This window comes from Corvus hawaiiensis, chromosome 3 (assembly GCF_020740725.1).
Source record: "Corvus hawaiiensis isolate bCorHaw1 chromosome 3, bCorHaw1.pri.cur, whole genome shotgun sequence".
In the NCBI taxonomy this organism is placed as follows: Eukaryota; Metazoa; Chordata; class Aves; order Passeriformes; family Corvidae; genus Corvus; species Corvus hawaiiensis.
In genome coordinates this window covers 93966281-93984514 of record NC_063215.1, presented here as the reverse complement: position 1 = coordinate 93984514, position 18234 = coordinate 93966281, and the positions used below count along the sequence as shown (strand labels likewise).

The 18234-nt window shown below is 41.9% G+C and overlaps 1 protein-coding gene across 7 annotated transcripts in view; it reads left to right on the top strand.

Annotated features, from left to right (window-relative positions):
* Window positions 1-18234, top strand: part of EML4 (EMAP like 4) — a 149100-nt gene that overhangs the window by 46457 nt on the left and 84409 nt on the right. For 4 of the 7 annotated variants that reach the window (XM_048296812.1, XM_048296810.1, XM_048296808.1 and 1 more), the window contains exon 1: window positions 15664-15928. The exons of 2 other annotated variants lie outside the window; for them this stretch is intronic. In XM_048296812.1, coding sequence (XP_048152769.1) covers window positions 15679-15928 — 250 coding nt within the window. In that variant the 5' untranslated portion in view covers window positions 15664-15678. Of the gene's footprint in view, window positions 1-15310; window positions 15393-15663; window positions 15929-18234 lie in introns of those variants that run through there. One more of the 7 variants, XM_048296811.1, reaches the window with a different exon arrangement.

Genomic DNA, 18234 nt, shown 5'->3' with positions numbered 1-18234 from the left:
TTCTGCTTGATTTTTTTTTTTTTTTTAATTCTTCCGAGTTAATGGTGAGGAGAGATGGGCAGAGGGAAAGCATTAGCAAGTAGTGATGCCTGGCAAGGGTTGATTACATTTGAAATAACTAGTTGGGATTTGTGTTGTTTAGTTTTCAATGAGAAGGAAGAGGAAGTGGGACGCATCCTGTCTAGCAAATTCTTTTAATGCTCCACGATTTATCTTTGCAGCCCGTGCAATGAGACTCTTCAGATTATTTTGTATGTGAAAAATGTTCAGAAAAATGTTCAGTCAGCTGTTGAGACTTCTGCCTCATACTGTCTGTAGACTTAAGTATTCAAGTAGCCCCAGACATGTTGTTGCTGCTGCTCCCTTAAGAGGTGAGCGTGTATTTAATGTCAATGTAATATCCCTATGCCAGAGAAAGGATCTCAAAAGTTTTGAATCCAAAACCAACTCATTAATAAATATCATTTTGTCATCTCACCTGACACAGTAATTCCTTTCCTTTATGGTCACTGAATAGTGAGGCACCCTCTGCCTTTGTGCTGCTTTGTCCTCTATGACCCTCAGTGAGCTGCTCTGAGGGGCCAGGTCAGTGCTTGGCTCTGTGGGTCACAGGCGCAGCTTTGCACACAGACAATCAATCTTCAAGGCCACTTTTTGGTCCTGTGTGCAGTTGGGATCTTGTTTGCTCCTATCACCAAGGAAGCTGCTTAACCCCACCAGCAGGCTGGTTGTAAGATGAGTTCATGTTGAGATCCAGGGAGTATTGTGATCAGCTCTTGTTTTGTCAAGAAAGGGAGCCTTTAGCCCTTCTTTGGAGAAGCGCACATCTTGTTGGGTTCTATTATTTACCACTTGACAAAAGAAGGGTTAGTTTCCCGATCTTTCAACTCTGTTTTTGGACTAAGGAAGAGAGAGAAAAGCAAGAAATAATGATTTGAAATAAATTTTTAATCTTTGCTGTTCCAGGGGTAGGTTTCATTTTTGTCAAGGTGCTTTTGGAGAGTGAAATGAAGAATACATTTTAAATCTATTTCTTTCTGTCCTTTTGATGTGCAGATGGGACTGGAACTGTGTGTGTTGCAAAAAATCCTGGACTAAGGTTATTTGTTTCTAGGCAGAAATACTAAGAGAAACTTACTAGATTAAAAAATTAGGAAATATCATTTCACAATACATCTAAGCACCTCTTTTAGCATAGTAAGTGCCTCAAAACAGTCCCTGTCATCAACAATTCATGCTTTAAATAGGCAAGAAAAGCAAAAACAGGAAAAAAGGAAATATTTAAAGGAAATAAAGGTATTTTGTTGGCCATCTGTTCCCCCTTTTTGCTAACATCAGTTTTATTTCCTGCTTGGTCCTTAGTGTCAAACATCTAATATTACACCTTCTGTATTCCCAAACCTGTGGAATTAGCACCTTTGTGCATGATGTCAAAGAGGAGCAAACCGTTTTAGTGTCATTATTTAAAGGCAATCCCTGGAGGAATTTGGAAACAAACCCTTTTTGGGCAAATGCTGCTGGGAATTTGTGGCTTCTCCTTCCATGGTTCCCCCAGGAGATTGTCCTTGCTTTGGAGGCACCATGGGGCTGGTGTGTCATGTCTGGCACAGAGCTGGAAGCAGCTCTTGTCTTGTTCTGGCTGGAAAATCAATGCAGCCAAGGGTTCCTTAGGAAGGGCCTTGTTCAGTGCGAGCTTTGGGAAATAAAATACTGACTGAAGTAAGGAAATCCATCCCATCACTGGGAGGGTTTGCAGGGTGGTCTGTGTTCATGTGGCTTGTGTTTTGGTTTTTGCTTTGTGTGTCTGAATCCTGTTGTGTACCTCTGATTTGTTCAGCATGGCTAATAAATTACTACTTTGCTGGATTTTCCAGTGGATTGGAAATATGACTCTCACTATGGAAAAAACGTGAGTTTGTTTTCATTGATATGCTTTACTGCTTTGTTTTCATAATCTACAATGGAATTATAAAACTGTAATGGGCACAGAATTTCAGCTTACATCTAGAAGAATGAATAGAAGCAAAAAATACACAGTCTCGTCTGGCTTAAACTGGAACTTTAGGAATTTCACGTTGCTAATTCCGACGTGCGGATTTGCCGTCATTGTGCAGCCCCTCCTAGATGTGCTGGGAATAATCCAGCAATGTCAGCAATGCCTAGAGCAAGGTATGTGGTTACTTTTTTATGAACCTAAAATCGTGTGTATCTGTGGGGAGGTTGGAAAGGCAAGCTCATAATTCTTTTTTATCACTTATGTGTTTTGAAGTGACTTTGGTACCGCACCTGCCCATATCTGTCACTGTGGGTTATTCTTCAGAGTGGCACATGCTTCAGTCCTTTCTGATACAGCCACTTGCAGTTCAGATAGGTTAAGCAGAAGAGTTTTAAAGGCTTTCTGCTTAATGCTCCAGTGCAATTAAATCCTGGCTTTGTTTGTAGAAGATAGGATCAGCCTGCACTGGAGCAATCGATATAGCCCATAAAAATAAGAGGCTTTTGTTAATTTTTGTCATGAATGCTCAAGTAAGCCAAAGTGAAGTGAACATTAGCAAGAGATGCGTATCCAGGAATTGAACTCTGCAATCCTCCTGGTAGAGGAGGCTTTGTACAGCTCCAGATGTGTTGGTGGGATTTTTTTAGTTTGTTTTCTTTTTTTTTTTTTTTAAACATCATCAGCTGTACTGCTAATGGATGTGATTTCATTGGGAATAGTTTGAGTTTGGTTTTCTTCAAGGCTATACCTTATGAAGCTGGGAAGTATAAGGAAGAGAATTTCTGTGTTTAACAAAACTGGAAATTTAGCAGCCCTCGAAGTTACAAAAGGAAAAAGCATGAAAATCAGCCATATGTGAGCTACAGTGGGTGGGGAGGAAGTAGTCCTGAATTAACTGACACAAGGTCAAAAAAATTGCCCTTCTCCCAGTAAGTCGAGTTCTGAGGCTGGCCTCAGAATACAGTTTAAACAAAGATAGTTAATTTAACCTGATGCTGTGTCGGTCCTGTCCTGTTCAAACTGCATCTCTGTGAACAGATCCTGCTGCGTAGTGGCTCTGCCCAGCAGACAACCTCACTCACCTATGGGAGGCTTCACTCTCCTCCAGCTACCTCAAATATTGAAAAATACTTTTGCAGTTGTAGAATAAACTCCCATCACCACCTCTCAATAGGAGGCTGATATTCCTCCCCTACCCCTTCTCTTTTACCATCAGACCATTTCAAAAGCAAATCCAGAGTACTGGATGTATCAGTGATTTATGTGGCTGTGTTCAGTTCAGGTGAACCTCAAGCACTGATTCTCCTGCACCACTCCCATGCTTTGGGAAGGCAGCAGAAGGCTTTGAGTCAGTTAATGCTCTTTGTAGGATGCTGCCTGTCTTGGCTGTGCTGCTTGAGGCTAAATCGCAAAGGAACAGTAAGCAATGGAACATTTGAAAAAAATAAAATTTAAAAATGGAATGCCTTGCTTAGGGAGTGAGTTTATATTATTCCATAGCATGAGGGGTGGTATCTACAACAGTACTAGGGCAGCAACCTATGGGGGAAGAGATGACTTTGTTATTACCTACAAAGATACTTATTTCTAAAGCTACAATTACACTGTCTTTTTCTGTTTAAGCTAAAACACAAATGGCAAATCAGTGTCGTTGTCTTCCTAAGGAAAATGTCTGTTAGTAAGTAGTGTTTCAAATTTTAATAATGGACGACTTCTCAGGTTTGCAATCTCCTGTACTGTACTCTAGAGCAGATTTTTTTGTCTGTATTTCCATTAAGTCAGCATACTACTGCTTGTGTCATCCTTATTAAACGTTTTTTTCCCTAGCAAAACTGTATGGGGAATCAAAGTACTTGAATAATTTGCAAAAGCAATTTTTTTAACTGACAGAGTAACAGTATTAATAGCCGTTCTTTTTACAGAAGTAACTCTGATACTCAGTCACTGGGAACATGATGTCTTATATGAAGCACTAACAGTAAATTTAAAATTTAATATAGCCTAAGTTGTCCAAATGCTATTAGGGTGTATTTTTGATAAAATGTTGTTTTTCAAAAGACTTTTGTATCTGTGAGGATACCTTGCTGTAATAACTTGTTGCAGTTTGCCATGTTATGTTAAATGGTATCAGAGCATAGGGTACGATAGTCTGGAGGTGAGTCCTGGTTCCCATTTCAGTCAGCTGGAGCTTCTCCCAGGTTTTTAGCCTGTCCATTACCTCACTTGTGAGGTGGTCTGTGTTCAGAGCTGTGTTCCCCTTCCTCCCCATGTGCAGCTGTCAGCCACCCTGCTAAATTGTGCAGCAGGATCTAAAGCTTTCTTACCAAATCAAATCTTCCAGCAGTGAATCCAGTTTAAACTGCTAATTTGCTAATGATCAAAACCAAACTCCTGACTTTTTGTGCCAAGTACGTGCTCTTTCCACTCTTAATCCTTTCAGTGGAGAGTAGTACCTTGCGAGCAGTTATCTGCAAGTGCTTGCTGGCCTGGTTTCAGGAATGGCCGGCTCCATTCCCGCAGCCGCTGCCTGACTCCATCCTGTCTGCAGGGGAGTGGACCTGTGCTGGAAAGCCACTCTGCTGTCCCCACCTGCATCAAGGTGCTCCACACCACATATGTGTGCATGGGGTACAGACAGCCCAAGGTGTGGCTCTGAGTCGTGTTCTTGCAGGCTGGAGGGCTTCATGGAAATTAACAGCTGTTTGTCATTTAAAAATTATTGTGACTATAGATGAACACAATTTTTATGTAAAAAAAAGATTTTTTTAAAAGTAGACCAAATGCTCATTATATGTTGTGTACATGTGATGCCCTTGCTCGTGGTCTCAGATGTAGCATAATTCCAGACCATTTTGTATGGCTCTTGAGATAAGTGATTAAGATTGGATTACAACCTCAGTTTACTGTTTGCCAGTATGTTCCTTCCAATGTATATCCTGCCTAAGAATAGCAATTGGTTTATAAATAAGAAAAGGAAGGAGACAATGCAAATAAGCCTTATTCTCTCATGTCCTTTTTTTAATGCCATAGATCTGATTTCATCAGTGAAAACAGTAAGATGTTTCCTCCAAATGGTTGTTTAATTTAATTATCCTCTTTCCACTTCTCCCCGCGTTCCTCCAATGCACATATCCTCTATGGGCTTTGAGGATGCTGCAATAACAAACTTGATTTCATCTGATTGCAAGTATGCTTGAAAACCTGTAATTTGCCGTAATGTAAGATAGTGCTGACCTCTTGGGTAGCAATGAAGCAGATAAAATCAGTTGCCTGATTACCCATCAAATGAGTTGCTCATTAAATCCACCAATTCTCCTGTGGTGAGACAACACGAGTGATTTGAATTCTGTCAAGAGCATAGCAAAGGAAAATACTGAGGTATAAATCTTCTGTTAATAAAATCATGAAAGATAAGAAGTATAAACATTTGCAGTCCTCAACTGCTCTCTCTTAACTTTGTTTTAAAGGACCTGGGAGGAGCTGCCTCCTTGTGAGCCACCTTGCAGGGTGACAGACTTTCAACAAGGTGGTCTTGAGGGTTAGTTTTGCAATACAAGTGTGTCTATGTAAATTTGTTCATATCTGAGCTGTGTAAGTGTAGGAAAGCTGCACAAGTGACTTGCAACAATTCATTCATTCCTGATTGCTGTAGTAAAATTTTGCACTTTATTTTCATATGGGGTGGCAGAATATTGAGCAGTTTGACAGAATAGTGAAAAACTGTATTTCTGCTGGGGATGAACATGCTTGATGTTGCTTCAAATCTGTTACATTGCCAGTGGGATGCATCCTCAAATGGTGCTTGAAGAAACATGCAACATTTAGTGAAAACTTCAGAAACAGGGACTGGAATTGTCTTGGTATTTAAGCCAGTTTTGTCATTGCTATCTAATACCATTGCTTTTGTTCAATATAATTTGGTAGTGCATGCTTTCCTGTAGAAGCCTTCATTAATGTTGGAAAAAATCCTCAAAAACAACCCAACAAACCAACACATATTCATGCTGTAAGTACAACCCATGGAGAAATAAAATGTCCAGCATTGTGGATTTGTTACTTTCAAGTAGATTTTCCTGTGGGCTGTGTTAATATAGTAAGTTACTAGCAGTTGAGGGAAATAGCTGAGTCTTCCTGTTTATATAGATAACAAGCAAAACATTGCTACTAAGTAAAACTTACATTGAAATTGTAACATTGTCTGGTGCTCAGTGTCCTATAGGCTTCTGTGGTGATTACAGACTTACAGATAAATAAATCACTGTTACTGTTTGTCATCTTGTCTTGTTTTGACTAAAACTTCTTGAACATGCTATAACTTCTTTTGGCCTGGGGACAGAAAAAGGAAGAATGTGGGTTTTGTGGAGAACTTTCATATTGGACTGAGTATTTCAATGGTCAAATGTAACCTCTGGTGTGTATGACTTAAATATTTTTGTTAACTAATTTAGATCACTTCACTAAGGTTTGGACATCTTTTCTATCTCAAGACTGTCTTGAGATCGAATGTCACTTACTTAAAAAATTTTGAATCCTAGAGAACATCATAGACTGTAAATGTATTGATGCTTTATTATTATCCATAATTTAAAATCTGTGTAACTGTGTGCATTTAAGAGTTCTGTAATTCTCTGTTTGGCTTTGTGGAGTGCTTTCTCTCACATCACAAGCTGATGTGAGAGAAAGTGTTTGCAGTCCATGTCATAACTAATATGTATTTCAGATGGAAGTTGTGTGTTCAGAACCTAATGTTCAGAAAGAAACACACACACAATCCCCAAAACTTGGATTAAAAGGAGCTTTGTGTAAAGGTGTTCGTCAGGTTTCTGTCTAAAAATCTTGTGGTGGAATTGTGCTCATTACTCCCCTATGAGAAAAGGCTAAGTGATTTGGGATTGTTCAGCATAGAAATGAGAAATTTTTTGGGCGCCCTAATTGTGGCCTTCCAGTACCTGAAGGGGAGCCTACAAGAACGATGGAGAAGGACTTTTTACAAGAGCATGCAGTGACAGGACAAGGGGGGAATGGATTCATATTGAGAGTAGATTTAGATTCCGTATTAGGAAGAAATTTTTCACTCTGAGGGTAGTGAGGCACTGGCACAGGTTGCCCAGAAAAGTTATGGATGCCCCATCCCTGGAAGTGTTCAAGGCCAGGTTGGATGGAGCTCTGAGCAGCCTGGTCTAGCGGAAGGTGTCCCTGCCCATGGCAGGGGGTTGGAACTAAATGAACTTTAAAATCCCTTCCAACCCAGGCCATTCTGTGATTCATTTTGTAAACCTGCATGTTAGCAGTGAGTTTGACAAAACCTGCTAGCTTCATACCCTTGTGTATTAAAAAAAAAAAATACAAATGCTTCTGTAGTCTGTATTAAAAAAAAAAAGAAAAAAAAAGCGGGGCATGAAAATAGTTTTTATTATTTTACTTTGTATGCAAGTATGTACAGTTCATTCTTTATCCTAAGACGCTGAGAGGTTAGAGCAGTCTAAGTCTGTTGTGTCTTTTGCTAGCAAAGATGTTGCTTTTAGTTGTAGCCCTATCACCCCAGGTGTTTTATTCACTTAGCTCATGGACTTTATCCTTCTCAAGGAACAAATGGGTAAACTCTTCATTTGAGGCTTGATTAAATTCCTTTAAAACTTGTGATTTCAGTGTGTTCTAGATTGTTCCCTTATTATTCAGCTCTTATTACTTGAAGATAACTAGGCAGATCTGGAGTACAGGAGTTTCTTGTGGTGAAGTAAGGACATAGTGAGCTTGATCACATGTTGCCATAACCATCCCTACCTCTTAGGGCTGGTGGTTCCACAGTGTATGGACATGCCTCTTAGGTAATGTGATACCATCAAATTCCTGCTGCTTCTGACCTTTAGTCAGACTCTGAATCTTTGGTAAATTGTATTCTTGAAAAATACAACTGCATTTCTTAAAGCCACCAAGAACCTTCTCTATTTTTCATGTGTGATGTTTTTCCCCTGTGGAATGGTGTGTCCTTGTCTTCACACAGCTGTTTAGTCTGTCAGTTTAGTCAGTCAGAACTGCACATCACAGTTCCCTCCCTCTCTTTCTCCCTCTGTCACATTAGCCTGTTTGTTCCTTGCTTTGACCTTTAGCTGTCATAACAGGATTGGTGATCCAGAGGAAGAAATTATTTTTTCTGACCTATAGAATGTTTATTTTCTGGCAACACCAACACAGCTCTCTAGTCAAAAGTTGACCTTGGTCTCAACTCTTGTAAAAAAGCTAGCAGTCAAAATGGTGCTTGTTTCTTACTGTCCTTTGGTTATTCTCCAGAGAGGCAGGCTGGCAAAGGTATCAGTTGTGACAGATTTTTTGTAATACTGCTATTCCTGCAGGAAGAAATAATGTTAATATCCAAATTTTAATGTCCATAATGTTACTCAGACTTTCAAATAAGCATAACTTCTAGTCTGGCAGATTTTTTTTTACCTTAGGTGAAAGGTCTCTTTTGACTTCTGTGTGTGAATCAAAGTGATTGCTTCTAAAGACAGTTTTTTATCAAGCAATTTGTGGAAATAGCGTTTTCTTCCCATTTTATATTCACCAAGTTTTAGGGTATTGAGAACACTGTCGTAAATCAAGAGAAGTAAACAAGAATTTCCATATTTGTCTTTTTAAAAAACACAAATGTATATCTTGGGTGTTTTTTTCAATAGCATAGGTCCTAAACCCTGCCTGAGGATTTCACAATAGTTCAATCTTACATTTGTAAATAAACCATGATGTTAATTATTGTGACCCATTTTCCTTAAGAGTACAAAAATCTGCTGTCAACTAAATTTAAAGGAATGACATGGATATAAAACTGTTTCTACAGATTCCCTTTAAACCACTCTGTTTAGTAGTCTGTGCCATCAGAAGGGTAATTAATTTATGGACTGTACAGCTGCTATATATAATACGTCAAAGCTGTGTGGCTGTATATGATCTTTTTATAAGGCCAGACTCTGAAGTGGAGTAATAGCATAAGGTCTGACACCTACGTTGCATTTGCATGTGCTAGGTAATATTTAAATGAGAGATGCTGTGTTTCTGCTGTGTGGTCACAAATGCAGATAATCACCCCACCCCTTGGGTGGAAGGTTTGGGTTATGCTGGCACATGCAGAAGTCTGGAAGCCAAAAGGTGTTCCTGTCAGCCTAGATGAAGCCAGACTGGCATCAGTGAAGTTTGTTCTTCATCTACATGCCTTGCCATATGTCTGAGCCACCCTTTGGGATGGGGCAGGGTGATGGCAGTGCAGTCATGCATCCCTCCAGTGCACAGCTGGGCTGGTCACCCACTGTGCCAGCCCTCTGTGCATCCACAAGTCTTGTGCTGGATGTCCTCAACAAGAGCTGGTTTTGCGGGAGGGATTGCGCTTTTTGGTGGGGTTTTTTTTGTAAAGGCTTTTCTACCTCCTCATCATCTCCAAGTGCATAGTAAAAGAGGAAGTTGTTGTCTCTGTCATAAATAGTGTGCTCTTTCAAATTCTCTTGGGTTTTTTACTCTTAGTTTATTTTTTACTACTTTTAAAAGTATAAAACTGCTCACCATTGCAGCAATACATTAATGGAAACAGCCAACGTCTGGAGATGTTTTGACATGCAAGAATGACATTTAATAATTTTCTGAAAGAATACATAACTCTTAAGCAGTGTCATGTTTCTAGAAGTAGGTATTTTATTTTGAAAGTGCTTTATTAGAAAACAGCTTGTAGATGGTCTCTGCACTGCTGTTTCCCCACTGCTGCATGGCAAAAGCAATATTTTTCTTTCTGTTGGCATGAGCTAAATAATTAGACAGCAGTCATTTCACCTTAGCCAGTCTATAACCATAGATTTGTTATGACTAAGACCACCAGTTAATTGTTACTATTAATAATCAAACTTTTGTTGATCACTTTCAGAGAATGGAAATGTGTCATATTGAACAACTTTGTACAATTTACCTGTACTTTTAAAAATACCACTTATGCAAATCTTGTGTGTTTGGAGCTCAGTTCTTGACCAGAGATGAAACTGTGATTATCTCCATAAAGATACAGACTGTATCTAACAAGGATGCTACTGTTCAGACTCTTCCTTTCCTCACGGACGGGACACAGTTTCATGGGCCGCCACCTAGGTTATGTGGTCTGGACTGTGGTTTTGAACATATGCCCAACATGAAACTTTCAGGAGAAAAACCTTTTTGTGTCTGTGTTTTAGATTTAGTGCTTTTTCATCTTGTCTACTGGATAAGGCAGGAAGGCAGCTGCAAGCAGTCTGCTGTGCAAGTGCTCCAGGCAGGCAGCGGAAGGCATGCTACAGCTGTGGTTTGATGTTATGCTCAGTGAAATACCAGCCTTACCCACTGCCACCCTGCCTACGCTCCACATCAGCCTGCTGGCACCTCTGTTGTGTGGGTGCAGCTGCTGCAGCAGAAAACCCACCTGACAAAAATAGGCATTCCTGTGGTTATTCTTAAAATATGCATTTGCGTTTGGAGGGCTTTGTATTGTTTGCAGGCTTTCTTTTTCAAATTAGGCAGTGTGTTTTTGGAAAACAAATAAAATAAATTTTCCCATTCAGGTGACTTTCCTAGGCTGGCTGACCTAGGTTTAGTATAGTTGAGTTCAAACCTGGGTATGGTTTAGTTGTGGGGGACAGCCTCGGGACAGTTTTTAGGATCCAGTGTATGTCTCTTGTTTTTAATGTTTTCTGCATGCTGTCTCCATTTGAGGAGAAAGCCATAGGATGAAGGAGCTCAGTTTAGGGTCTAGGAGGAGGGTGATAAGGGAAGGGCCTCAGGCACTGCCGTGTGCTCTCTGCTGCATCCTGCCCTGGCACTGCTTGGCTGGGGACTTCACTCTCTTCTGTATCAGTTCGTATTTTTCTCAGTTTTCTGGCAATGAAATGTGACTTACAAGTGTAGCTGTTTCACAATCTCCCTAAGTCACCCACGGGCTGAGCTGCTGTTGACAGACGCGATTCCCACCACTCTTTCCAGAGGGTGCTGCCACCTCCCTGCTGCTGCAGCATGGCTCATTGTGCCATACACCATATGACTGGCCTGGTGAGTTGCCCTGTTTTGATGTTGGTGAGTTAAGTTTCATGCTGTTCAGTCTCCTGGTGTGCTTCCTTGTGCAGCCCCATGAGCTGTGTTGGCAGGAGCAGAGTGAGAATGGGAAGGATGCAGGAGAAGGGCAGGGATGCTTATTTTAGCAGTAGTGCTGCCGTATGTCAGCTCTGAGTGACCTTAATCCTAGTCAAAGGTCCTGCCTTTCATCACTCTTGGAAATAATCCTTCAGAGAATGGTACTTTATTAGGGTTTATTACGGTGCCCAGCAGCTGGAGTGAAGAGGAGCAAGCAGAGGCTGCCACATCCCGCAGGTGTTAGTGGGAGCACTGGATCCTGCTGGACTTGTCCTTCACAGCTCACTAACCTCTGTACACCTCTCAAGTCCTGCTGGAAACAGGCTTGATGCAATGAGCATCCTTAACCAAAATGTGTCTTTTAAAACTCTGTTTCATTGCTTTGTCTCTGCTGATGAGATGGTTTTGGTCTGTTGTGCTTGCTAGGTCATGGCAGATATAAAACGGGTTTAAAAACAAACTGAAAGAAATTTTTCCCCCCTAAAGAAAAAGTAATAAAAGGCTTTAGGTCTTTAGGAATTGGGTAGTTATTAAAGAAATTACTTGTACTCTCTCTTTTCTATGGGGTAAAGCTAATGAATGCAGCTGCTGAAGGGTGATACCGTTTGGCAGTGAGGTTAATTGCCAAGTGAAGCACTGCTCCAGTTTCTTTTCAGAAAGAAGAAGGCAAAGTAATTGAAGGATCATTTGCTGGTGGAAACATGATTGATTTCATATATATGAGGAAACAAAATTAACTAGTGCTGCCCTCTTGCAGTTCAACAGCACGACAGGCATTAAACTGGTGTCAGTACAGTTACCTCTTTGTGATGTTTAGGTACAGTTACAGATTTCATGAAGAAAAGGTAGATAGGGAGAGCTTCCAGTAATCTTCTGGATGGGATATAACACTGTGATTGCCTCATGCAGCAGCTCTTGCATCTGAAATCTCCTAAATCTGAAAGAAATTAAGAAACCCTAGTTCTGTGAAAACGAATTTCCAAATTTCAGGTATTTTCTTAGGAGCAATGTCACTTGCCAAGGAAGCTCAATAAATAATCTTCCTTTTTTTTTTTTTTTTAAAGTATTAAAGATGTCCTGGGGACAAGTGTCTGTTCTGCAGCTGGGGACATGGTGGCTTTGGTGGGGGCACCCCTAATTTCCTCAGTTAGCTGTGGGTGACTGGAAGGCAATTTTTCATGTATGGGACATGGGGACCTGCTTCATCCTCCTCTTCACATGGAAGTGGTGACTCCAAAGAGTTCATGCCTTCCTATGGCTCTCTTGAACCATTTGTTCCCACCTCTGAAGAAAAGGCACATTGGAGTGGTTTTTGACTCAGGAAAATCTGAAGTATTTCTAAAATCATTCCTTTTGTACAGTCATAATCTGATGCTGCTGCAGTCTTTGAGACATTCACTGTTCTGAACAGCACCAGATGTGTGGTGTTCCTAAATATCTGTGTTGGGGATAAACAAGCAGTGAATGCATCTGTAATTGTGCAGTGTGCAGAGCTCCATTCCTGATCTTTAACAGGCTTTATTTTGTTAGATTGAAGAGTGTTTGTTAGGTTTTTTTATGGTGTAGCAATGTACTTTGCACTGCAAATAACCTGAGAGTTTTTTCCTAAGCAAAGACTTGCATTGTGTATGCTTTTTATTTTGGTCTGTATCATACTTTAAGTATTTTTTCATTATTTGTGCCTATATAAAATACTTAAAAAGCGCACCTCCCCATCACCCACCATTCATGTTAAGTAACAGCAAGGAAAGAGGGAGCTGAGATGGTGTTTAAGCTTGAAAAGTGTAGAGGTAGGCAGCTATTGAAGATAGGTTGCTTAGAAGGACAGGTATGATAGAAGGGCCAGAGATAGAAAAGTGAAAAATCCTAACGAGGAGGTAAGGTTTTCATGAGAGATTTAAAGGCAACTCGAGGAATTTTGATCAAGTCTTCAGCTGATCAGGGAACAGGAGATGGGTGGGTTGAGAGGGCCTCTGCTGTTTTCAGGGTGCGCCGTATACACTGGGCCTTCTGAAATCTTGTTTCAAAAGTTAGAGTTCAGAGAATCATTCTGATGGTGCTCTAACATTTTCTTTGGTTCCTTCTGCCTCATCCTGTATGCTTTTGATTGAGCAGGCACTAAGCTCTGTTTAAGATGCCCAGAAATAGCAGAGTTTCACGCTCATTTTACAGTAGGAGATACTTTTTTAATAGGATGTGCTTTACTTACTTTAAAATTGATATATTCGAAAAGAAATGTATTGGTGTGAACTACATTGTGTGCTTCTTGCCAGTTGTATGTAATCTGTCATTGTTCAGAGCACTAATGGCCGCTTAAGATTGCAAATTAAGCCTCTTTCTGCTCTTGGCACTGACCTAACCAGCACATACAATGTCTGTTTGGCCTCATGGGGCATTTTGCCCATCATTTCTTCCAAGGCTTCATAGTTGTATTGGGAAGAATGTTCAGTTTGAAAGGATACCAAAGTGTGTGTGTTAAATTATTCTGTCTGCCCAACCCACCCAAGATAAGACTCAGTGTTTCATCTTGCAGTTAAGATTGTTTAATGATGTGATGCAACATAGGGGTTGGGATAAGTTGGGAACATGGGTTCTTGGTCAATCCCAGTGCCACAGCTGTGTATTGAGGCCCATGGCTTCATTAGGGCCCTTAATTGTGTTGCCCTTGCCTTTTACACTTTATCATCTTCCACCAGTCAGTTTCCTAGTCCTTTCCCCTTTTATTAATCACAGTAGTTGTCTGGCTGACTTCATACTGCAGAGCTGTGTTCAGCTGACTGCCATCTCTTTTTTTAGATCACTGCAGAGGTCGATTCCTCCAGTCAATCAGGAGCTGCTGGAAAAGAAATATCCTACTGTAGTTATGTAGATTGTTAATCCTGGGGGAAACACACAAAACTAGTTGTGTGCTGTCTTAATTATATGCATTCTTATGGACCTCTTAACCTTCTCATCAACCATTTCTAATGGTGGAAAAAAAGTGCTGCCCTCCTTGTTTTTTGAATGGAGATACAGACTTCCCCTCCTCCCCCCACCCCTTTTTATTTTTTTACTATCCTGTTGGAAATCTAAACTTTAATCCAGAGTTATTTAATATGCTTGCAAATCTTGAAAATAATAAACTATTTCAAGTATGATAGAAGAGTCAAAATACATGCAGTACATACTCACAAATAGTTTTGTTTTGACATTTATCTTGCTGTAGTCATTCTGCCAATTGGCTTCAGGCACAGCTACCAAAAGAATGAACACATGTTGCATTCATTAGTTCTCATCTGGCTGTGCTTCGTCTTGCAAGACAGACAAAATCATGATCACATTAAATAGATTGTAATGCATTTGTAATACGAGTTCCCTTCTGCTGAGCAGAATGATAGCTTTGCAAAGCTGCTGCTTTTAAGCCATGATATTTTGCTTAGTTTTCATATAATGGATATGAGTATATTGCCAGTGATGTCATTGCTTTTTCGTCTCGAAACGATGTCATGTGAAAAATATTCCAATATAATACTGAGCAAACTGCTGCCCCCTTCTTCCCCCCCGTGTGAACTCCCCGTGTCACTGCTCCTGTCACTCCTCATGTCGCGCTGTGACTGACGATAGATCTGTGCCGTTCCTGACAGACAGACAGACAGACATGCTTTGAAACGATAATGGTTTATCTGCATCACCGAGGGTATTGCCGTAGGTCATTTGTGGCGGTTCTTTATGCCCAAAGCGCGGACAGACGGATCGCTGTGGGCCGTGTATAGCCCACGCACCCTTGTGTCCCGGCCGTGAGCACCGTGCGGCGCGGTGGCACCGGGGCGGGGGTGTCGCTTCCCGCTTGCTGCCGTTCCCTAGGGGGAGGATGCAGCACCGTGCCCGTGTGCGAGCAGCTGCCGCTTTCCCGTTCGGGAGCAGCCCCGCTTCCCTCCCGAGCAGGCCTCGGGGGACCGCGGCCCTGGCCGGTGCCGCAGCGAGCGCGTGGCCGCCGCCTGCGGGCGGCCCCTCCCCGGCCCCTGGCCCGCCCCCGGCCTCCCGCGCTCGCTCCGGGGCACGGGCACGGGCGGCGGGGCCGACCGCAGCCAGCAGCGCTCGGTGGCCCGGGACCGTGTGCTGGGCGCCCGCCGGCCGGGCCGGGGCGCAGGAGCTCTCGCTGGGGCGCGGCGGGAGGGCGGCGGGGCCGGCTCGGAGCCGCCGGCGGCCGCGGGGATGGAGGAAGGCTTGTCCTGCCTGGCCGCAGCCTGCGACCCCTCGGCGCTCGCCACTTTCTGCACGGGTAAAGTACCGCGCTGCCCCGCGCCGGGAGGGCTCGCTCGGAGTGACCCCGGCGCTCTCCGCTCCGCATTTCCCATCCCCGCAGGGGAGAAGGGCAAGCCTGTCAGTGCCGGGGTAGACTCTGCCCTGCGAGGTGTGAGGGTGGCTCCGCGCCCCCGTCAGCAGCCCGCAAGGTGTTCCTGCCCACGGGCTGAGGGGCTCGCTGCCGTGCGGCATCCGTACCGCGACAAAATTAACAAAAAAGAGATAACTAAATAATATCGGCACGTGTGTGGATAGCGGCGATAATGATGAAGTCAATGCTCGCTGGACAGAAGGCGCGGAGCAGCGTGGGTCCCGGCGGCCCGGGGCTGGGACAGGGAAGAGTTGCGTGCAAGGGACCTTTCGCAGCCCGCGTGGAGGGGCGGCTCTTGCGTGTCCAGCCTTTCCTTTGGACCTCTCGGTTTGACGCTCTCCAAAGGAAAAGTCGGAGGAAGCCCCGGTGGGACTCGTGGGGCCTCAGGCAGGCGGCAGTAAAGGCTCGTTCAGCGTGGGGAGGTCAGAACTGCGCCTGCTGCAGCTTTCTCTGGGGAGCCTGTATTTGCCCTTCAGAACTAAGGGTTTTTTCCCCTTCTCCCTTTATTTTTACCAGTTTCGTAGTAAAAATGAAACATTTCAATGAATATTTCCTTTCTTTAAACAGCTGCTGTCAAAACAGTCTCTCGAGTGCAAATCAGGTAATAAATTGCAGCATTCTGACTGTGGCTATCTAAAGTATATGGTCTTAAAAAGACCGACCAGCCAAATACCGCTAACCAAGAAATCTTATCAGAGATAAAGCGTGTTCCCCTTGTACACGGTGTGGAAGTGTTTTACTGCGAATGAAACAGACGTCACCGAGCGCCCGTTCTTTGTTAGCTGATTCATGCCGTGCAGTTCGGATACAAATGCAGCATCTCGCATGTCAAACCTTCCAATTGTGGCCGAAAATACGATGGTCCACAGGAAAGGTTGCTAAAGAAAAAAAGAGCCAAGTGCTTAACGCTTAGATTTCTAAGGCATTTAGTGGAAGAAAGGAATGACCTTGCTATAGTGTACTTTGTTAAAGTGAGCGATGTGCACTGTACTTTATCTGCTTCAGAATTCTAAGCATTTGGTTTAGAATTCAAGATGTTGCAACCCTCAAGAAAGAGGGGAGGGTAAATTGAAAGTGTTAACACTGTAAGTGCTGTGTATGATTTTTTTGCAGGCTTGCAAGGATTTTTACTGTAGGAAAAGAAAAGCTAATGTTTAGCTGTTTGTCATCAGAACAAAATTCGAAAGAACAGCATTTTTTATGGCTATAGCTTGGAGCTTTGTTACCAGTATGAAGAGGTATATGTGACCAACATTTCCACTGACTTTAATGACTTTTTACAAGAGTTTCTGTGATTGTTTGTAAAAAATGTAGCAGTGTCTCAAACTTCAGCTTGAGGCATATCTTGAAGTTCTAAAGTGAGTGTGACTTAATGGACTTACCTTTGTATAGAAGTCCAACAAAATAAGATGCAAGAAATGCATTCTTTTCTCGGTGCATATGTTCTATTTTAATTTTTTTCAGCATCTTAGGAAATTATTTTGACTAAAATCTTGATAAAAGACTGAACATTTTGCTGGATAAGAGTTAGCATTTGTAATTAAAAGAAAATGTGGCTTTGGATATTCTTAGCAGAATGTGTGTGTTTTATTCTTAGCAGGTGTGTTTTGTTGATTTAAAACTTGATTCCTACTTGTACAGTTAAACCTAATATGCCTTTATATCAAGTTTTCCAATGACTGTGTGTTCACTTGTGTGTAAAGTTAGAGTGATAAGAAACTGGTATGATGGAGAATCAACAAGTGCTTTGTTCCTGTGAAATTTCTAACTTCAGCCTTGAGGGCTTTTAGCAACTTTGCACTGGTAACAAGTATGGAAAAGCCTGAGATTTAATTGTAGAAAGTTTTTTTTTTCTTCTTCTTTTTGTTGGGTCATACATGCTCATTCTTGCTTTATTTAAAAGAGCTTAAGGCTTTGTACTAAAGTATTTCAGGTGAGGGTTTTGGGTATAGCTTAATTTTTTAAAAAAATAAATATCCTATAGTGATATACTTTTCTATAGGAACTTTTCTACCTTTAATTGTGATTTGTCTTGTGCACAGGTTTCATTGTACATAGCTCTAATTGCCCATTTCTTGCCAAAGCTAAAAATTAGTTCCTAATTCAGCAGTAAAGAACTAGCATTTCCTTTTAACTTATGGGGTACAAGTGCTGATAGGCAGCTTAATCAAATTTTTAAAAAAGCTTGTCTGCTGTCAGTAGGAAACAATTATTTTTTTTCTACTTTTTCTAATTAGCCTTTTATAATTAAAGCTAAGGTAAGGGCATGTCCCTTAGGAAGAGCATAGCTATCATATTGGATATGGGCTAGAATTTATCTCAAACAATACAGATCAGGATAGAATTTTGAGTTTGACCAAGGGAAATATTTACCTGCAAACAAATCTTCAGTTGGCATGCTTCTAGACTAAATATTTGCCTCCAGTGACACTTGGCATTGAAATTGGTATTTATAAAAGGGGAGAAAACCAAACAAAAATACCAAAACCCGGTATTTTTAGGCTTGATTGCTTTCAGACTCTTGATTTGTATGCACTTGTCTTTAGTGTTAGGACTAGTAGAGAATTTGCATAGGGTTTTTTCACAGTGGGGGTTTGCCAGTTGCTGGGACATTGATGGTAAAGGTGGGGCTGTGGCCGTGGCTCTGCATAGTTTCTCTGGGGGTGACACTGAGACTGCCTTGGGCTTGGTGCCTCTGGCAAGGGGCTGTCACTGTGCTTGGAGGTCA